At 40.9% G+C, this 22,324-nt stretch overlaps 2 protein-coding genes across 3 annotated transcripts in view; one reads left to right on the top strand and one right to left on the bottom strand.

Annotated features, from left to right (window-relative positions):
- CCDC146 (coiled-coil domain containing 146) overlaps positions 1 to 4,939 on the top strand; it is a 60,373-nt gene extending 55,434 nt beyond the window's left edge. The window contains exons 15-18 of the mRNA XM_005526080.3: positions 413 to 541; positions 2,024 to 2,161; positions 3,519 to 3,764; positions 4,663 to 4,939. Of these exons, the coding sequence (XP_005526137.2) occupies positions 413 to 541; positions 2,024 to 2,161; positions 3,519 to 3,764; positions 4,663 to 4,836 (687 nt within the window). The 3' untranslated portion in view covers positions 4,837 to 4,939. The remainder of the gene's footprint in view (positions 1 to 412; positions 542 to 2,023; positions 2,162 to 3,518; positions 3,765 to 4,662) is intronic.
- A 203-nt stretch (positions 4,940 to 5,142) lies between these two features.
- Positions 5,143 to 22,324, bottom strand: part of GSAP (gamma-secretase activating protein) — a 45,320-nt gene continuing 28,138 nt past the window's right edge. For both annotated transcript variants that reach the window (XM_005526017.3, XM_088055567.1), the window contains exons 20-31: positions 21,415 to 21,540; positions 20,934 to 20,989; positions 20,494 to 20,525; positions 18,893 to 18,954; positions 17,275 to 17,370; positions 12,800 to 12,870; positions 12,151 to 12,245; positions 10,938 to 11,057; positions 9,385 to 9,446; positions 7,383 to 7,487; positions 7,137 to 7,230; positions 5,143 to 6,595 (exon numbers count right to left, since the gene is read on the bottom strand). In XM_005526017.3, coding sequence (XP_005526074.2) covers positions 6,495 to 6,595; positions 7,137 to 7,230; positions 7,383 to 7,487; positions 9,385 to 9,446; positions 10,938 to 11,057; positions 12,151 to 12,245; positions 12,800 to 12,870; positions 17,275 to 17,370; positions 18,893 to 18,954; positions 20,494 to 20,525; positions 20,934 to 20,989; positions 21,415 to 21,540 — 1,020 coding nt within the window. In that variant the 3' untranslated portion in view covers positions 5,143 to 6,494. The remainder of the gene's footprint in view (positions 6,596 to 7,136; positions 7,231 to 7,382; positions 7,488 to 9,384; positions 9,447 to 10,937; positions 11,058 to 12,150; positions 12,246 to 12,799; positions 12,871 to 17,274; positions 17,371 to 18,892; positions 18,955 to 20,493; positions 20,526 to 20,933; positions 20,990 to 21,414; positions 21,541 to 22,324) is intronic.

Below are 22,324 nucleotides of genomic sequence, written 5' to 3' on the forward strand. Positions count from 1 at the left end.
CTGTGAGTCCCGAGGGTACCTCATTGTTCAGTGTCACCACTGAGTCACTTCAGGACACATGCCTGGGAATGTTAGTGTAGAAAACCTGGGTGTTTGTAGGGATGAAGCCTTCAGTACTGACCAGCAGGGAAGCAGGGTTTTCTATTGTATTCCTGAGGATAAAAAACAAAAAAGTATCCTGATGACCAAGAAACAGGTAGAAGTCAATTTCTGTCAAACATCCAGGTTTCCTCTGTCCCGCAACTGTCACAGTGCAGTTCTCTTTTAAAATAAAATCTTTAAATGGCTCATAATTTTATGTTATCTTCTCTCCTTCTCAGTAAAAGGAAACTTATCTGTTAAAGTCTCCAGACCAAGGTCTGGGGATGAGTTTGGTGGGAATAAATAACTGTTGAGGCTCTTTGTTTGCTAGTATTCCGAGTGCAGGGACAAGATTAAACAGCTGGAGGAAAACTATGGTGATGCCACAAATGAGAGCAGAAAGCAAGAAATGGGAGGGAAGGACCCATCTCCACCTGAGCTACTAAAAAGGATTGAACAGGTAATATCACTTCTCATATCACAAGCTATCCTGCTGTGCTTGACCTCTTTTAGAAAATGCAAATAGTGTCTTTTATTTTTAAAATAAACTTTCTGTGAAAGGAATCAAAATAATTATGATTGGCTATTGTGAACTCCAGCCTAGCATCTGCTTTCCAGGTCATCTGGACATGGGACATTTTGACTTCTTCCAGGAGAGGCTTGGGGGGGAGGAACTCTGTGAGGTACCCATGGCTCTGCAGCATCTTCTGCTGACTCCATTCACATCACTGGCACTTCAGTGCAGACCCACCTCACTAGGGGAAGGCACAGAAAAGGCAGCAGAGGGAGAGAAATGCAGAATAATAAACTGCTAACAAACAGGGTTGTCAGTCTTTGCTAACTGGCCATGAGCTGTTTCACCACTATTCAGGGGCTATGAGCAGGAAGCAGACCTGCCAGCCTCTTCACAAAATCTGCCTGAGTGACACAGAAGCAAACACTGCCCCTTGTCAGGGCTGGGCTCTACTGCTTTGCTTCCCTGCTGAACCAGGAGCCACCGAAGAGACCTTGGTGGAAGCAGCAGCCAGGCCAACAGCTGATACCTGACTGCAGCACAGCTGGTGACTGCCCTGAGAGACTTCAGAGGGAAGCATTAGGTCCAATGGAAAGCCAGTTTCAGAGTCCTTTGTATGGGGGAGAAGAAGGTAAAGGAACAGCTTTTTCTTATATAGTTTTGTCTGTTCCATTTATAGAAGTACAAAACTCCTCCCACTGTGTTCAGTGTTTGGAGGGGATTCACCAAGGGCTCTGAAGGTGTGAGGGCAGTAGCAGCAAGCTCTGAGCTTGCTTGACACCTCTGAGTCCTTCTTTTGAAATCCAGTTTGTAAAGACAGACCCTGAACACAGCTGCTTGAATTACCTCAGCTTTTTGCTTTACTGTCCCATATTCCTTGACAGGAGGGAGCTCTGCATAGCTGAGCAGGCCACAACACAGCCTGCTATCACCAGCCTACACATTAAGAAGAAGGTTTTCTTGGAGTCATGATAAGTTTAAATGTCTATTTCAATCTCCTTGGGATTTAAGGATGTAATTTGTTTATGGAGCCTATACTTTTTTTAGCATGAGGAGGGGAAAAGTATTTAAAACAAGAGCTGAAACTTTCCATTATGGTGTGAGTCAAGGAACCAGAAGATTAAAAAGAAATTATGACTAGAAAAAAGCCCCATTGCTTTCAAGAAATGCACAGAAAGACAGTAACAATGATGTAACCCCTGCTCCCAAAAGAGCCTAGTCTGACATGAAAGAATTGTACAACTGACAGTAACCAACTGAATCAATCTGTCCCTGATCCTTGGCAGAGAGGGTGTAAATTTTGAGAAACCTGATAGTGAAGGTGTTTATGACTGTTCACTGGTATTATTTCAGCAGCTCAAGGCAATCACGGAACACTTTGTGCACCTTCCCGTGTCCTTTCCTTACACTGTGTCCTTCTTGCTGCAGATGGAGGCAGAGCTGCTGCAGAAGGAGCAGAGACTGCTGAAGATAGAATTTCTCTTTGAGAACATTTCTGATCTGACGGACAGAATCCATGCTGTGGTGGAGAACAGCAAGCAGGACATGCTGCTTTTTGCTAGGAGGGTAAGAAGGGCACAGCATGCTCCGCTTGCCAGCCTATACACAATGAAACAGTATCTGGGCAAGAGGTGATTCACTTGCAAATTACAAAAGTGGCTGGAAATGTTGAGAGACAAATCATAAGTTAGTCTTCAGAAATTACAGACATGAATAGCAACAGTAATACAGTTAAACCAAAACTATTAGGCAAATATTCTCTTTTAAAAAGAAAGTTGCATCATAAATGGTACCTTTCACCAAAATATAGAATTAGTTCTTTCTGAAGTAGATGCTTAGAAACTTTGTAGGATCATCCTTTTGCAAATGTATTTAACAGCCTTTCCACAACAAACAGGTCAATGACTAAAAAGAAATAAGGGAAAAAATAAAGGAAGACCAGGTAAATTCTACTCCAACATACAAAAGGATGACTTTGGTATTTGGCTCAAAGTCCTTTTGTTGTTTAAATAGGGAGAATCACACAGGAAACATAATTTCCAATACAGTTTTTAAAATATAATTATAGTTATTTGCTTTTAACTGCAATATTGTTTGGGAAAGACCAAAAATGCTCCCTGCCCCCATATTCCTAATGAAAAAGTTACAAATTGAGCAGAGCTGAGGGGAAGACAGAAAAAAAAATGCTAAGTAGTTAATGTAAAACAAGGCCAGGGTAGAAATTTTTCTTAGATGTTAGGTTTGGCACACATGAAAGCCTAAAACAGTTTTTTATAATTAAACACACAGAGAAATATCATGGTTATTAACTGTGTTTGTGAAATGATGGCCATGGGCTAATAAACTACTGTAAGAACGGCACTGTGCCAGAAGCTGCATTCACAAGTGCTCTGGCTCTCCCAGTTCCAATTAGTCACTTAAAGAGTATTAAAGATTTTTGTTTTTTTTTAAATCATCTGCAGTGAGACTCAAGGATTTTAATCACATTCCTTTTCTGTTCGTCCCCCTTCCAAGGATCATGTCACAACCCAAAGCTCCTGCATCAGCATTATCACTCAATTATCTCATAGGAATTTGGCTTATTCCAGCTTTATTACAAAGTTAATTGTGTACAGACCCAAAAATAATTTGGATCCCAGGTGTTTGAGGGCTGGGGGAGTTTTGCTGTCCAGCTGAAAAGGACAAAAAGCAAAAACAAATGTGATTTTCTTTTCTTGTATTGGAGTAAATGTGACTTCTCTTGAGCAGCCAATTTTTTGTTCTAAATGATCACAAAAATTAAGTAATTTTCAAGAATTGAACTACTATTTAAAACCTTGTTAAATTGGACTTATTTTCATGTGCCTAATGATGACCCAAGTGTCATGCCCAGTGAGTGCCTAAAGGGAAGCTGTAACTACAATGCAGCTGTTTTGCATTCCAGAGCAATGACCTGCAGAGGAAGATAAATGACAAAACCCAGGAGATAAGGGCTCTTTTTGCAGAGTTATCCATGAAGCAAGAACTTGCTATTAAACTCCAGCAGGAAATCAGAGACAAAGAACAATTTGTGATGACTGCTTCATTGATGATAAGTCAAGGCCTTCCCCCTCCTAAAAAAGTAGAAAATAAACAGAAGATCCTGCACAATGAGAAGATGCAAAAAGCAGCAGCTGAAGCCAGAGCAAAAGTAAGTTTTTGTCATACATTACAAGAGCTCCAGGAGTCAGTGCAGATGATGGTACAGACAGAGACAACTACTACAATAGGTTTGTGGAGTTTTAACTCTAGTCTGGCAACACTGCTTGGAGCTAGTAATTGAATCTTAGCGAGATCATATACTAAAAACCTCACCTTTGATTATTAAAGTAGTTTGTGTAACCATGTTGTGGCTGAAGGACAGGGCAGCCATCAGTGGAACACTGCTTTTCATTGGATTTCAAGGTAATGATGCAAAAGGTGGAGCGTGGGGTTCAAGAGAAATACGTTTAGTGTCTCCAACATACAAGATGCAATGAGCATTAGATCAGAAGCAGCAAAAAAATCAGATTGCTGAGCAAGACATTGAGGGTAGGCAGGGCAGCATGGCAACCAGCACTTGAAACCCCACCCTGCTGGACACTGCTTCTGTCCTTGAGATGGTCAGTGATCCCAGACCAGAGAGCTCCTACATAATAATAATAGTTTAGAATAAGAAACTTCTACCATGAAACTTCTCATGCTGGCAGTTAAGTTGCCTTTCAGTGCTGTGGATAAAGGCCCACTCTAGTAACTGTACTCAGGAACAGAATTGTTCCACAGATGTTCTGTGCACAGTTATTACATCTTTTAAAAGTTCATCTAATCTGTTTTCTTGACAAATAATAAAAGCATAACAAGCTCAAACTGTCTACTATTTAAAAGGACAAACTTACATCTATGTGGTCAAACCTCTTGCTTTCCTTTTAATACCCCTTCCCCTTTCCCAGCTCGCCAGGGATTAGGGTAATGGTGTTTCAGATGTCATGGATTCTGTACACTGGCTCGGGAGAGCACTGGAGTTTTAAAGCACACAACCCCTGTGTGACCGAGCTGTGTTTCTCTGACAGCACCCTGCAGAGGAGGAACAAGGTGCAGTGCCTGGCCATGCCCCCACTATCCCTGAGGAGGAGGAGGAGAGGCTCCCACTGTTGCAGCCCCATGTGGTTCCCTTCAGACCAACTGAGCCCAGCTCGAGTCAAAGACATTTCAAAAAGCCTCCTGCAAAGTCATTTGAAATGTGAACAGACAGCACCTAAAGCAGGAGAGACCATTACCAGCTGCTGGGTCACAAGGGTCAGCAGCATTTACACTGCACTGAAGGAAGATCTGTTGGTGTTCAGCCAAATTCCATACGGGAAGCTAAGTATTTGTTCATGACAAAAGCACAGCACAGCTAACTAGTCAGTGATCCAGAATCCTTTCTCCTGGAATCCCAAATGCAGTTCAGCATTTCCAAGTGTCAAGAAAAGTGAGTGATCCTCATGCTATATTTTTTTTTTTTTCCAGGTGAAGTTTTATTGCATCTGAAGGTATGTTATGATACATTCATTAAAAAGAAAGGCTAGAAAATCTTCTCCTGTTATTAATATAATACAAAGTGGCCATCACTTAAACACACACACACATCAACATGGCTTTCTGCGGTCTGGGACTGGAGTCCCGGACAGAAATTCTTGACAGAGAAATTCTAATTATATTAAGACAAATATTCCTTCTCACTATGCAGTCACTGAGAATGCTAAAGCTTCACTGATGGCAATGACAAGGGGGTGACCATGAACTTGCCACATCACTCCCAGGAACTGGATCTTTTTATTTCATTTATAAGGAACAAGGGAGCATCAATGGAAACTACTCAGAGAGAATATCAGAGGTTGTTTTGAAAACCTCCCAAATATATCGAATTTTGATGAGTTTCTCTAGTTTAATAGTCTGGAATTTTGTAGAGTTTTTTAAAATCCAATAAAGGCTGCAGAAATCCTGCATGGAACAACTTGGGAATTTTCTCTGTGTAGCAAAATGCTATTGCCATTTTAAATTAATATCACAGTTCAGAACTTAAAAGAGCAAACAATATTGGCTCAGTTACATACAAACAGAAATTGAAAACAAAGGAAAAACAGCCTGCCTAATTTCTTTCTGAAGCTGGAATTTGAACTGTAACACTAGAAGTTGTTAGAAAGAATTATGTAAAACTCTGTCCAAGCCACTGTTAAGATCAATTTCTAAAACTTTTTTCTTATCCTATATTACTTACAACATATTATACACATCTTTATAAAACAACAAAAAACTCTACAAACAAAGCCCCAACAAAATCTGTCACATGCACTTTAAGCAGATTATATTTTGTGCTAATAACAAAACTGAAAATATTAGAATGCAGCTTCAGAAGCAGAAGTACCATAAGATAACTGATACCACCACAAGGAATGAATACCTCTTTACTCATGCCTGACATAAAAAGTAATTTGTTATTCTTACCTGCTTTACACAATCACACCTAGAAATCCTTTCATTAATCCAAGTAAACAGTTACTGGTTATTGTTACTGTACAACTGGACAGCCTCTTCCAGCATTGTCTTGTTAAAAGAAGTGACATTTATACTGATTTTCACAGCATGTTTTGACACCCACTGTTGTTCCACTTCCTTGACCACTTCAAAATGAACCCACAGACATATTTCAAACCTGGAGTTATGTCAAATGCATTTCTCTAGGATTTATCTAGAAGTCAATAATTTCAACCTCAGTCTGTTGAGCCAAACACTGTTTTGAGTAGCTCATGTCAGTACTGGTGACTACCCAACATTGCAAGTTACTTGAGAAGCAACACTGCATTTAAACATTTTTACAGAGGCACCACAGTTTGACAGCCTTCTTCAACAGCATGTTATTTCAGGAATATTTGAGACCCAGGAGTGTCATAGTGTGCTTGAGTGCTGTTTCCTCTACAAATCTTGCATTTACATGGTCTCGTTTCTCATATGGATGCACACCTAGAAAAACCACAGTGAAGAAGGATTTACAAAATTGTACATGTATACTTATATCCTGCAGTGTATTAAACATCTTCATCTGCAGTACCAAAAGATAAGGGGTAACAGAAATGCGTTTTCATGCACTCACCAGCTTCCAGTGGTGCCCTTTGGATGCTAATCTGTGCCAAAAACTGTCCTATTAGTGGAATGTATGATAACCCACACGGAAGGAAGCCTCTCTGGAAGCTGGACTTTCAAACTGGATATCCAAATCCAGCTTGAAGCAGAGTGGCTGTGTTAGTGCTAGTGTACAAAATGGCCCAGGGCACATGCTCATATACAGCTACATGGATATATGCTTTTTCCTCCCCAAATGGGAAGATACCCATACATGGAGACTCTTGGCCACTGACACTTTCCATCAGCAGAAAGACAACCTATGTGTTCAGACATCATTGGAGTTTTAATAACTCAGTAATGTCAGTATAGGCAGGATACATTTGAGTGAGCATCAAAGGGTAACAATCACTGGTTTTCCAAAGTACAGAATTAACATTACCTTGATTCTCTATCTCTGCCAGCATATTAGTCAGGTAGTTCAGTGGCAAAAACTCCACGGGGATGGAGAGTCTCTCAGGGATAGGCCTGCTGCACTGTAAGGGAAAACATTTCACATTAGTTCACAAAGTCGCACAGCCACACCAATGTTTCAATGTTTCTTTAGTGTGTTATAGTCCACAGAAAGCTCAGGAATCTCAACACTGTCAAAGCATCAGATTTTAGAACATAGCCTCTGTGCTCTTACCTGTCTGTTTCCCAGCTTCTCAAGCAAAAGTTTCACATATTTCCGTGCTATTAAGTTTGCATTTATCGGATGATTCCAGTACTGGCAGACCTTTTGACCAAGATCCTAGTAAGCAAAAAACAAACCCCAAAACCTGAGAACATAAACATGGGACAGTGGAGACTCAGAAAGAGAAAAAGGGAGAAAAAGCTGACACAAAATCCAGGCTGTAATGCAGATATGCTTTGCTTTCAGACCTTGATGACAGAGGCTAAAAGGTCATAATATTTAGCCATGGAGCCTTCCTTTCATAGCCAGTAACTAAGAGATCACAATGTGCTCTCAAAATGTGGGAAATCAAAACCTCGTCACTCAGTTCTCACCTCAGCCAGTCTGTCCCAGGGCCACTGTCCCAACTCGACAAGTGTACTTAAGTACTAATTGAACCCTTATCCTTTACTGTGACTGATTTGACTCTATTCTTTCTCCAAAGAATAATGTAGATGCCCAATTCCTCAAAGCTCCTTCAGGATAGGGGTTCTCAGTCTCTGTCTTAAGGAACCTTAGACATACAGCATGCTGGCAAGGAAAGATAGTGGGAATGTAAGTTTGGATCCCATTATTCAGGTCATCATCCTGGAAACTGATTAACATTGACTCACATTCCCAGAGCCAAAAGAGATTCACAACCAGGTTTCTCAAAGCTTCCAATCCCAACCAGTTAGCAAAAGAACAGGTACACACTATGAAAGTAGCTCCACCTTCTGCTATTTTCCCTTTGTAGATCTTCCCTCACCCCTCCTCTTCAGCTGTACTGCAATGAAGACAGCTGTTCATTTTAGTAAATGCTGTACAGTTTAATGGTGCTTAAATCCTTGCTTCTGATTAAACTGAAGTCATCCACTGCATATAACCTGCTTAAAATAGTCTGAGTCACCCCAAAGTGACCTTTATGGCAAACAGACTATTCCCAGCATTTTTTCCCAAAGCTGTAAATAGATACAATAAAGCACTGAGTCTACTGTGCATAGCTAGCAGTAGTTGTTCCCTAAATCTCTCCCAGCTCAACCATTCACGTCAGAGTGTGTTTGGAATGGAGTTCCCCACGCATCAGGCCCAGGCTGGCAACTCAGGGGCCCTATGTTGACCCCAGCTCACCAGCCCTGGCCAAAAACCAGACACAGAGGACAAAGAACATCCTATGGAGTTCTCCTCCTCTACCCCTTCTCAAAACTGCTGCCTAATAAATAAGCCTTTGTTGGAGGAAAACCCAAGCAGCACTTCTGGCCATTTGAACTATAAGTGACAGCACATAACAAGCAAACAATGGGCAACTCATGTGGAAAAAAGCCTGTTCTGCAGTGAGGCATTCCCCGAGGGGGATCCCTGGGGTTCCTCCACTTCTTGGCATCTTGTGCTTCCCCTGAAGTCCTGTGCTGTTCACTAAGAGCAAAAGGGGAGAAGTGCATCTCCCATTCTGCTGGAAGGTTTTATGCAGGACCAGTAACCTCTTGTGGCCACACAAATCACCTTGTCAGTGGGTGAGACTGTGAGGTTTAACTGAGGGGAGATGTTGTAATTCCTCCCTGTCACAAAGCTGTGGTATGATATGACTTTACAGCTTTTACTGTACCAGCTTTTGAACATATTTTTGAAGTGTACAGAACCAAACACATAGGTCAAAAGTGAGAAAGACTCTATGGATGCTAAAAACCCCCATAAACCCCCTTTAAACCCTCATTGCCTTATGCAAATGAGTACTCAGAAGAACAGTGCCAGTCTTGTTAACTTCTGTAGAATATTGGAGACTGTAAAACACTATGGACAAATCTATAATTTAAGTTATTAGGGTATCCTACAGTCCAGAAGCAGCAGATGGAGAAACTGTGGATGCTCTGGTTATATTTGACTCAGGCTCTATCTGAATGACAGCCATGTCCTTCACTGGTTTAACCCTATGCACAAGGAGGAATCTCCTATCAATTCCAAAATCCAAGACATTGCATCTAAAGCCATTAGTTACCTCTGGAAGCCTCATGACAATACTAAACTTCAGCTTTTCATTCTGTTCAGTGTCATCCAGATCTATAAGCAACAGGGGAAAAAGCAAATCAAACAAACAGCAATCACATAACAAACTTTCAACTTTCACTAAAGACATTCTAAATAAACATCACCTCCTTAGTGAAATGAAAATTTCAACTTAAAGTTCAAGCTATTATTTGCATTATACTACATTAATAAGGACTGTTATTTACATTTATATCATGTACAAATATATTTCTGTATATTTGTTCATAACTTCACCATTATATATTTATACAGTAATTCAAATGTACTTTGACTAAGTACAGCTCTCCAAGTTTATAATATTTCATTTATCAAGATCAGGCACAGATTGATATTTTGTTGTTGAGCATATTTTGTTGTCCCTTTTCTTAGACAATGGAGAAGTAGCACATCAGTGGGCACAGCTGGCTCACGTTCAGCCACCACTGACCAGCACTCCCTGAGCAGCTTTGCAGCCACTCTGCCCCAGCTTGTGCTGCTGTCTGGGGTTGTTGTGACCAAAGGACAGGACCCAAAACTTGGCCTTGTTGAACCTCACACAACTGACCTAAGCCCATAAAACCTGTTCATATATGTCTGCAGAGCCCTCCTACCCTTCTGCCCAGCTTTGTGTCCATGTCCAGACTCACGGAGGAAACACTCGATCCCCCTGTCCAGATCATTGATAATGATATTAAGCAGGACTGGCCCCAATACTGAGTTCTGGGGAACCCCACTGGGCACCAGCCACCAGTTGGCTGTGACTGCATTCATCACTCTCTGGGCCCAGCTCTCCAGCCAGTTTTATCCCCAGTGAACAGTGCTCCCATCCAGGCCATGATCAGGCAGTTTCTCCAGGAGAATGGTCTGGGAATGGTGTCAAAGGCTTTACTAAAGTCCAGGTAAACAACACCCTGAGCCTTTCCCTCATCCACTGTGTGGGTCACCTCCTGGTCATAGAAGGAGCTCAGGCTGGTCAAGCAGGACCTGCCTTTCACAAACCCTTGTTGGCTGGGTCTGATCCCTGACTGTCCTGCACACGCCATGTGATGGCACTCAAGATGATCTGCTCCATAATGCTCCATGGCTCCTAGCCATGAGGTCAGCACGACAGGCCTGTTCCTCTTGTTCTAAACATAATTAAGCAAAAGCTGAGGGCTGGATAACAGACTAATCTCCTCACACACAGGTGTGCACTTCCACAGAGTCAGAGAAATTCCCCAACAAATCCTATGATGATCTTTAGTATTTGTTTTTCTAAGAAGTCTCAAATGGAAAAACTATCAAATCAAATTCTCTCCACACAGATATTTCTTTGTGTGCTGTGCTAAGGCCCATCACATAGCCTGAGCCCTAACTTTCTCCTTTCAGGTAGGCAACAACATCAGCTACAACCCTCACTGAAAGAACACTCCAAGAAGAGCTGAGTGTCCTGGGCAATAAAACCTGTGTCTGAGGGGAGTGATGTGAAGTACAACACTCCCAGTTAGCTGGCTGGTAACAAATGAAACACCAGGTTCACTGTACCTTTCAGTAATTTCCTGACACACGTTTCTGTCAATTGCAAGATCCCATTGTCAATATAGTGCAGGAGGGTGTGCAGAGGGAGACATCGAACACCAAGACCCAGGTGCAGAGTGTGAAACCCTATGAAAGAGACAAACTTGTTTGGTACAATATGTAGGTTTTTCTAATTCTCTATTAGAGACTGGAATTACTCTAGCTAAAGCCATCACTTCCCTTGACTTATGATTGTTTACAGTGGGTGAGGAAATCAATTTATCAACTCAGGTAGTCTTATTTAGACATCCTTTAAGTCCTCTCAAGTACAATCTTGTCAGAAAGAAGAAAGCTAAGGGGACAGAAAACGGTCATTCAAGTCACACTGTCATTTAATGTCTCCAAGTTGTTGCCTTACATCTGAATTGTTCTATTAATTTGTCTTTTATCTCCCTCTCTCCTCCTAATTAATCAAAACCTGAAGCCTCATCACCCTCACGATGTCATTGCCACCCAGACACTCCCACAGGCAGCATCAGCACTTCAGCTTCTCCTTTAATGTCAGCCTGATGATGGTCTTGTTATGTAACACTACTGTGTGGCAGCATTTGATCCCACAAAGACTGAGGGACAAACTCATACCAAAAGCAGTTTCAATGACCAAAGACAGAACAGGAAATAAAATCCAGAAAAATTCGAACAAAATTGGAAAGCATTAAGATATTAAGATGTCAAGATGACTTTTCCTAATGAAAATAAGCAAGTGCTTTGAAAATGCTCTAAACAATTATGAGGAGCTCTAGGAAATGAAAGTCTATTATCAAGACCAGCTTTTCCATCAAGGCTGGAAGTAATCCCTTCAGGAAAAAATTGAAAATTATTAGCAGGGCAAGAGCATAAGAAAAAACACCATCTGCTAGAGGATAGGATTTTCCCTTGTAGCTCTTGACACCGAAATCCAGTTGTCTATATATATATATAAGAACAGTTCTAAGATAAGACTGTATCCACACATTCCACTGGAAATCTCTGTTTAGATTTCTGTTTCTACTAACTATTTTGTTTTGCTTCATTTCACTTGTACAGATTTATCAAGGGCCTTCCCCTCTATAACTGACTTGAACAGATGTCAATACTGCCAAAGCTAACTTGACATGTGCTGCAACCAGTGCTGGGCTGGGAGGAACTTATAGCACTGCTCTCCTCACTCATGATTAAAACAGCAAAACACAGAACTTACCAGGAGGTAAAGGTATGCACATGCCATTTGCTGCTTCCAAAATCCGACTCATGATGTGGAACACCGCAAATTCTCCTGCAGTTCCTCTCTCATCACTGTAGTTAACAAAGTAGCAACACATTAAGAACCCCATCACCCACACTCTCCTGGAGAGAGGGTCAGTTTGCCATACTGGGAGCTCACTGAATGCCTGCCTTTGGGATGAAGGACCATGGGATGCTGTCCTGCTTACTGAGGTGTCTCAGCCAGCACCAGCTGCCCAGTGCTGCAGACACACAGTCTCTCTGGTGTCCCTGTATCCTCCCCCACTAATGGACATTTACAAGGCTCTTGGCAGTACCTGGAATCAGCAGCAATAGGTAAAAGGGTGCTGGTGTAAGTGACCTGGCTTTTACAGGTGTTTAACACCCACCACACAGCTTAGGACCACTCCGAACTCAGCAATTTGAACTCCAGCCATAACACTGCTGCTGTATTTAATAATCACACCGGCCTAGAGAGGGCCAGCAGGATTCTTAGGAAGAGTAAGTGACAGTAACATTGACAGCAGCATAAGCACTGACTGTTCAAAGGAGTACTACTGATGAAGACCAAAATCATTATGCCCATAATTAAAAAGGCAGGCTGAAAACTTAAATCATTTGCTTACAAGCAGAAGATACAGGAATGAAGCTGGTATCTCCGCCACACTTCTTTCATTATTCGATGCACCAGATTCAGCTAAAACAAAAAAGAGAAGACTGGTTGTTTTCAGGAGCATGTGTACAGCAGGCCCTTGGCCTTCATTCATTCCACACACCAGTTTATGTTAAAAACTTTTCATGGGACTCCTACTAAGTCTTCATTTTTTTCTCTCTAGGGCCTTAAAATGTAAAGTTATTAAAATCTGAATTGTAACAGAATTGCCCTATTCAAGCAGTTTAAAATGCTTCCAGCTTATCAAAGCATCATGCAAGACATACAGCAACTTAACACTCTTAACTATGCTTCTTGAAGATAACTGATAGCAAGCTCTTGCAGCAAATTCTCAGACCTGTTTGCCATGAAAGCAAAAGCAGCATGTCCAAGTGGCTAAGCATTTGGCAAGGAACAGTCCCAAGAGCTCAGCAAGAGTGGATAACGTTGAAGACAGTGGAATGTTCAGTTTGCCAAGAAAGGAAGGAAGGAGGAATCATAGACCTAGTCCTGGCATGGAGGAAAAATGAGACAAGTAAATGCCTCTCCTCATCTACTTAGTTTCCTTTTTGTCCCCTTGGCCCACATTGTTGTTCTTTGTGCTCCCAAACTGATGTCCACCACACACAGCATATACCAAAGCCACAAGCCCTGTTCCCACTTGGGCCTTCTCAGCTTCTGCAGCTGAAAGAGAAACCATGCACGAAAGAGTTGAAATAACTTCCTCATGGTTGTCATGTGTAACTACTTCCACATCTCAGTTACACAACTGAGACACTTCCTCTGCGCCTTTTATCTCTGGCGCTCAAAGCACAGCAATCAATCCCAGGAAACTCAGGAGACTAGTCTGACCCCTGTTTAGCAAAGAGGTGTCACAAGAAGTTAGGAACCCTTTTCCTCCCTCCAGATGGTTAGAATCCAGGAATGCTTTTTCCCTGCTCTATTTTCCCCTCACAGGCTTTGCTCTCTCCATTGTCTGACTCATCACAGGCTCTGAGCAAGACAGAAACAGAACACACAGGAGAGGCGCACATGCAAAGGCCAGAACTGGAATATTCATTTTCAGTAATGTTCCTGAGTGTTCCTCTGTACCTTGGCCAGAAAGCTCTACAAGGTAGCACCTTTCCCATCCACCATGACTTGAGCCAGGCCTGCACAGCTGCCTGATGCAAAATAACTACCTAATATTTGCCATCTCCACACTTTCTAGATGCAGTGGAAAGATCCAATTTTTTCTTTCCAGAGTATAGCAAGTTTTCTTGGAAATGAGTGATTTCCAGTTTCCACAGAAGGGTCACAAGAGCCACACCTGCTGCTGGAATGAATTTCACCTCTGGCCAGCACAGAGGGTGCAGCTAAGGCCTCTGCATCAGGAGCTGCAGCTGGATCTGGAGGACCAGTATTGAAGTGAAGGTTCTTACAAGCTCCAAAATCACCAATTATTATTTGTGCAACACAAATGGTTTTCAAGAGTATGCTACTCCAGAACAAGTATTTTTTGCTTAACAACACACCAAACTGTACAGCTTTCACAGGGCACAGAAAGCTAACAACTTCTTAAGTAATAATCATCCAAGCTATCACAACATACTTGCATCTTAAATATATGAATATTTGTGATGTGACACCCTCACTAACAGCACAACTCACTTTGGAGATCAAGATCTACCCTTGGCATTGTAGAAAATACATACTGAAAGATTACCCACATCTCAATCTCTTTTTCAGAACGTAACACAAAGATCATGTGCATGAGAAAGGCAGCATTATCTGTCTGATGGAAGGAGCACAGGCAGCTTCCTGTCTGAGGTTAGCCATGGGGCAGCCAAGTAAGAGCCACACACATACCAGGGGAGGCCATTTTTCACTGAGTAACAGACACACAATAAGAGGTTTTTTTGGGGCACATACATGAAACCATTTCCTTTGGAGTACTCTAAACTAATGAGACAAAATAAGACCAACAGCAAGACAGCACATGCAAGAGGGCGTTGGCTGACAGTGCTATCACCTTGTCTTGAGACATCTACAGTTCCAGGCAATGGTGCCAAGGAAACTGAAGTTCTCCTAAAGTAATTGGGAACCACAAGTGCTCAGCTCCTTTGGCTGTTTCTACAGGAAAGACTTCAAAGCAGTCAAAGGAAAGAACCAGGAGCAAAGGAGAAAAGGGAGTGAGACAAGGTCTTGATGTCTTTCAGATCCCCTCCTGTGCACTAGTATGACACAGTCCTCCTCCTGGGGAAACTCAAATCCGAATGGTGTCTCTCCTGTTCCTTTGCAGCTGAGCCCTATATCAGATGACAGCTGGCCACAGACGTCAGGGGAAAACGTGCAGCTACTGCAGGGACTTGCAGAGAAACTTCAGCAGTTTATTCAGCTCTGCCTGTTTCCTGTGCCATGGGCTGCCTGCTCACCCTCCCTCCCCTTCCACTTGCTGTCAGGGCAGCAAATGTCACACTGCTTCTGTAAATTATTTCTCCCCTTTCTTGCCTCAGTGAAATGAAAAGAGTGAGAGAAACAAATATGGAGCAAAGCTAAGATAAAGTGACTGCAGAGGAGAGAGCCTATGGACATACAACAACCACTGCAGGAGAGGTGGCACACGGACTGGGAACCAGGCATGCTCCAGCCCTGCAGAGCTCCTCAGCAAACAAGGAATTCCCACTGAAGTGTGTCATTCACACTTCTCCATGTTACTTCTCTGTATACAAGAACACACAGTTGTCTGACAGCAACCAGCCTTTGTTTCATCAGAAACTCTCAGTACTCCCAAATTTTGGCTTCTCCAACTTCTGCTTCAGTTATTTACACGGTGACTACACACCACAGAGCCTAATCTCAGCCACTCCTGGGATCCTGAATGTAATGTAAAATATTTTATGAAAGCAAGCAGACAAATTTCAAGTCTATTCCTGTTTCATTAGTTTCAGTAGCTCTGCTATTCACTGCTGATGCTACAGAGAATTGCAGGAAGACTGAAACCAGTTCATTCCCCTGAAAAACTCTGAAACATTTAGGATAGATTTGAGATGTGAGAGTTTCTAATTGGGATGAGGGGAAACGCAAGTTTAAAAATGAAATAATTTCTAAAGGTTTCCAAACAGTATCTAAGATGCACCAACAGAAAGCAGAAGCAATTTTTAGAGGCATATTATCTTTGTTTATAGTAGCTTTTATAAGAATAAGCCTGTCAATTGAGTTGAGAGAATTAGTCCTGAGAGTTTGCTTGTGGGGAAGGGCTGAGATTTGTTCTGCAAGATTTAGTCTGCAATAATTTAGCTTTGCAGATCAAGGCTGAATAGATGTTTTCACATTTTAATCTTGTTTTTACTAAAAGTGAACAAACTGTTATTACAAATTGAAGAAAAGGAGAATAAATGTTCCACTTGGGTTTTTTTAGCACCATTTTCAGGTACAAAGCTTTGGTTCATGTTGTACTATTCCTATTTAATCAGCCACTAGTTTTAGTTTCTTTCCTACAGAGATATGTAAAAATCTGCAAATTACCAGTGAAACAACTTGTGAAGTTGTTGAAGTGAGGCTTGAAAAGTCAGGAATGGCAGTGGGACTGCAGTGGTTCAGAGAACACTGTGACATTGACAGAGTAACTGACTCACACAGGACCTTGGAAGAGATGCAGGCATCAGTAGCCTCAAAGAAGATTCCCAAGATTTTCACTCCTAGAGAACAGCACTGTTGGGAGTTTCTACTGAACACTGGGGCAGGGATGGCACAAAGAACAAGATTTACAGTTGCCATGCAAGCTTTTGAGGACTCTGTGTTCTGCACTCGAAGGACATGATCTTGAGACAGACAAAACCATGTACTTAACTTCTGTGCACAACAGTTATGGTTTTTGTAGGGTTTTTTTTTTCCTTTTTAAACGTCTCTTAAGAGGATGAAAGACAGAAAAATAAGAATTTGGAAAGCAAATTTTCACAGTAGTTTACAAAAATCTCTTCATGCAACACTGTCTCCTGTTGCATGCACAGCCCACTGAAGGCACTGGATAGGAGTGGTGCTGATTTACCCACATGTCAGATTGTAGTGACATATTTTGTTCATTTTTTATTTCCCCTGGAGGCACTTTCATTATTCAAGACCTGCAGCAATGTGTTTTACAGGAAACCAAATGGATGTAACGGCTTTAAACTTTCAGGATGAGTTCCAATTTTATTTCTGGGAGCAGAACATATTTGCACAAGCTGTAAATGGAACCATTTCTTCTGCTTTCTGAGTGACTGGTACAACTCTTTTAATAATATATAAATAACATTCATTTTCTTTATCAATTTATATAATATTAGGCTGAAAAATATGTTTAAATATCTTAAAACTTAAAATTTCTTCCCACCAAATATATGCTATATACAACTGGTACACACCCAAGGACCTACAATCCAACAAATACACACTAACTCACAATAGTGACTATGAAATCAAACTAACCAGGTTTGCAACGTAATCCAAAACTATTTGGTCAATCTTCTTTTTTCCAACATATTGTAGATGTCTCATAAGGTGATCCTTCAGCTGAGCAACCATCTAGGAAAAAAAGGCCAAAAATTTGTTGTCATTGGGCATCTTCAAAGAGACACAGAAGCTGCAGCAGGTGCAGGGCCTGATCAATAGGCAATGGCTCAACAAAACATTTCCCCAAAACTCCAGTTCAGAGTGAGATCCCAAGCTACTATACAATCTTGCTAAACTCAGCAGCAGATGTGAATATTCAAAATGGTTACTTGCTGCAAATTCAGCAAAATGAATACAAAGTTGAACTTTCAATGATACTGAAAAGAAAAAGCTTACAGTTCTCACATCTCTCTTTGTAAAGCCAAGGGAACAGGATGAAAGAAAGATTTAAATATGAACATTGAATCCTAAGAATATAAGTACTTATTACAAATGAATAAACCTGAGAGATTTTATGATAGAGAAAACTAGCATAAGTACAATTTGTGGTAGTTGCCAAGAACCTGAAAACCAGAGTGATTAATGGCAATTTCAGGTTAAACATTAATTGTGAAGTCATTAAAGTTGGGTGTTTGTTAACATACAGTCCATGCCACTCCCTACTCTCTCCTTTCTGAAATAATCGCTGACCTCATGTAGCTTCAGATTGCAACTCAAGTCCATACTGGCTCTTTTCTCAGAATTACTAAGAAGCTCAAAGTAAAACTGCAGTAAATAAAAATCTGTTTCAAGGAACTTATATGTAGATTAATCTCAGTGTGTTAAGACAGATATACAGGTATGAGGAAGGCATAGACAAAGTGAGCTGCTTTTTGGATCTGTCTGAATAAACGGAGGGGAAGGAATGTAGAGAAGCTTCAGAGAATGAGAGGCAAAACTTGGAAACAGGAAGATGAAGGAAAGAAGGGAAACTTGCCTCAGATGTGAACAAACAGGACAGTGTTGATCTGCTCCTCAATGCTGAGACCTTCTAGTGCATGCTGAAGAGTTAGTTGATTTTAAAAGTAAGAGAACAAGAGATAAGACAAGACGTGTATTTAGACAGAGGGAGGACAGGTAGGGATTTGAGACAGGATTTATTGCCCAGAAGCATACAGACGGTAGATCCTTTAGGGAAATCACTGGTAAAAAGAGTGCAAAAGGAGAAGGGACCTCAGAATTGCCATAACAGTCTTCGAAGTGAGGTAGAAGGAAAAAGAAACAGTAAAACCAGGTGTTCAATTGAGGAGCAAGATGATCTCTGTTCATCAAATTGAGAGAAGCTGTGGGGCAGGAATTCACTTATGTATGTTTTAAAGGCATAAAGTAGTCCAAAAATAACTGACAGATTAAGATGACCTCCCAATTCCTAGCCGAAGTTATACTGGGAAAAAACATTTTGACAAATCAACTTTCTATTCCTGTTTTTCCCCTATGCCTTATGGTAATCTGCTAAAATAATATTATGATGATGAACTCTAAAACATAGGAAATGCCACGTTTGCTCCCATAGCTACCCTGAGTGAGCTTTCAATCAGCACTGGAGCTTGGAAGGTCACTCCACACATCTGTGGAGCCTGTGCGTCCTCTAGTGCACACTGACAAAGGCACATACCAGTCCCATGAGCAACTGCTGCTGATAATCCTCCTCTTCAAACAGAGGTACCAGCCTCGCCTCTGAAACAAACAGAGCAACAATCATTCAAGGACATGGCACTACAGAAATATCACAAGAATCCAGCCAGATTCAAAAGTACTTAGGAACAGACAAGTAAACAGAAGCTGTGGTTTGATCTGCTCAGCTACAGAACAAAGACACTGAAGAACCATGGACTGGATAAGAGAAGTGAAAAATGGAAAAGAACCCTTTATCTGCCATCCACTTCTTCTTTTTGATATTTGAGTTATCACAGTGTGGTGACTCAAGACAGCAAAGAGGCAGAGAGAACCTTCTGGTAAGACAATGCTAATGTGCTACTTAGATCTTGTCATTTACAAACCCTAGCCGCTGCATGGGTTTTCCAAGGAAATCACTAGACAGAAAGTAAATAGTCCAGGGAATCACTTCCCACTGATTCTCTCCCATGGTCTGGCTGTTTCTGTTACTGAGATTTGAAGACCACTATGAAAAGAACACAACCTCTCTAAGTAAACAGAACAAGATTACAGTGTCTACTGAAGTAAATAACCTGTATTTCCTAATCAGTGCTTCCTGTTTACTAAAACAAAGGAGGAAAACCAATCTTCTATTTCATTATATAGATAAAACCAACTCAAGATTTAATGGAACCAAGTGCTGAACTCTTAAAAAATTTTCACCTATTTTCGCTCACCTTCAAATATGTTTATACCACCACCTAGCAACACAAAGACCTGCACTGCTTGATTTTAAGGTGCTCCAGCACCTTAATCTACCTTAATTCCCTTAATCTACAGGGAAACACTACACTGATGCTTGTTACTGGTTGGCAGCTTTTTAGAAATTATCTAGTAACAGTTAAACATCAGACTTCTTCAGCAATAAGCACCTTTGAAAACATTAAGCTGAGGTTCACAAAGTTGATACAAAGTCTCTCAAAGTGAGAGCCCATTGCAATAATGAGCAGTGGGACGGATAACTGCTGTTAGGGGCTGGAAATGAGTACCCTGAAAATTCTTGGTAATAGAATGGCCAAGCAGCACTTAGATCAGCATCATGTCACAGCACACAGTGACAGGGCACATAGAAGGCACTGATGTGTGAACAGCAGGAACATAATACACCACTAAATTCAGTTTTACTTATTTTTGACAGAGAAACTGAGCATCAAAAAATCTCAAGTGTTTCCGGCCTAAGGAAATTTGTTACACCTGCATTGTGTTTTTTCACCAGTCCTAATCTCCTGCACAAGTTCTGATGTTGCAAAAGCTGTGAACAAGACTCAACAGTAACATGGTGTCATTGATATTCTGCTCCACAAGAAAAATCCTGAAGAAGATATCCTTTAGCAGACCGAATTTTACTGCTGTTGTTAGATCCAATATGAACTAGGGACTTTTTTTTCAAGCATTTCCTTCTTAGTCCATGAAAGGTTTCTTCTCATCTTAAATCCTCAAACTCTTCTGTGCTGAAAACACACATAGCAACTGATTTTTAGCAAACAACAGCTGGATGGAAATATTGTAATAAACCTAAGTCTTACAGCTAAGGCCTACATCAAGAAAGGTTTTACTTACCAGAGTCCCAAGTGTCCAGATGAGAAAGCACCCTGGGGTTTGAAACAAAAATCAGTGTGTTTCATATGCAATACTCTAAAGGCTTTCACAACATCATTAAAAACTCAAATGAGCCTTTGATCTTTCAAAGACAGCTAAAGAAATCTGAGAACAGTACATGTGACTAAATGTAGTAAAAATACTTGATATCCTTAAAAAAATTCTGTCTAGGTTGCATGAGAATAACTTCACATCTACCATAAATTCCCTAGCACTGAAGGCCTGTATTTCTGATCATGCTGTAGTAATTACAAGGATTCCAATAACTGATTTTCACCAGGATAATCTTCTTTAAAAATATCTAATCAGATACATTATCAACTAATTAAATGGCATATTAAATCCTCCAACATACCTGTGCAAAATAAGAAGGGGTAAATATAATAGAAACCAGCACGTACTTTTTGGCATTTTCAAAAATATTCCTCAAATATGCTGTGGCTCTTCTCTCCTCTCTCTGGTTTGTAAACAAACAAAAATCCCAAAATGAACAAAACAGGAGACCAAATAAAATACTCCTTGACAGAATGAAGATGAAAAATGAATTTGGTTTTCTCTTTGAATGGAAATAAAACACAGTGGGGCCTCACACCATCTTCCAAGTGCCCATGCTCACAGGCACTCACACACATGCAAACTTTGTGACAATACAGTGCAAGCTCTGCTTTTCTTTAATTTCTTGCATTATTTTAAGAGAACAAAACTTATAGGCAATCACCTTAGGTGAAATGACTGCAAGTCTCTACACTTCTGATAATCAGATTTCCATTTATTTATCTTCAAAATAAAAAAGCCAACTCGTCCATGCTTGACTTTATAACACCCATTTCAGAGGCAGCTCTGGACAGTTCCAGTGCTTTAGTTCCAGTACCTCTCACTCACCTCTTCCGAAAGGTTTCGCCATTCCCTCCTGAGCGCGTTACTGTGGTAGTGCAAGTGTGGCTCTGCATACTTCACACTCTCCAAGTTTGAGTTGAGTTTCTCCCAGAAGCCTTTGGAGTTTTGGAACTGCAGAGTGTTGCAGAGCAAGCATGAATACAGGCTGCCCTCTTGAAGAAATACCTCATCACCCTCCCACTAATTGACTGCAAAGACATGTGGTTAATGTAAAAGCAATCTAAGTGAAAAAAGTTAAACCTAAGCACCAAAACTAATTTCTCTTGGTGGAATGACAGTGGTAGCACTTACTTCACTTGAGTCAAGATTTGGTGCCTGGAAAGAAACAAGTATTTCTGGGTCACAATTCATCTGACCTATTTACATGTTTGAGATGGGAAGGACTGCACCACAGTACACTGGACTTATTGTCTAGATTTCCTCTGACTGTAAAAAGAGCCTTAGGCTACTAACTTAAATGGAAATGTTTATGCTTGGTCAAATAAATCCCATTTCAGGTTTCTAGTAGTTCCAAACAGAGGAATACCACCATGGCCACGACAGCTGCAGGATGCCACTATTTTCAAACTGCATTAATACTTAGACTGCAAACATCCATTAACCAACCTCAACAGTGCTTCATCCCAGAAAATAAACAAAATCCAGAAATTTCCATAGCAATTCTAAAGCATTTGACTCTAATGCTAAAATTAACTTAAACTCAGCTGTGAACAGACAGGAGGAACAAAATCTAAACAAAACCACACCAATTTCCTGAGCTAGTTCTTGGACTGGGTATAAAAGTTTGAAGCTGCTGTTTATAAGGGGGCCAAGATGCAATCCTTGCTGAGGAAGAGATGAGATTAAGGCAATTCTTTTTGACAGCTTTAAAAAACAAGAGATGGTATGAGCTTAA

The sequence above is a fragment of the Pseudopodoces humilis genome, chromosome 5, assembly GCF_049639895.1.
Source record: "Pseudopodoces humilis isolate 2021_Gansu_Grassland_sample_001 chromosome 5, ASM4963989v1, whole genome shotgun sequence".
In the NCBI taxonomy this organism is placed as follows: domain Eukaryota; kingdom Metazoa; phylum Chordata; class Aves; order Passeriformes; family Paridae; genus Pseudopodoces; species Pseudopodoces humilis.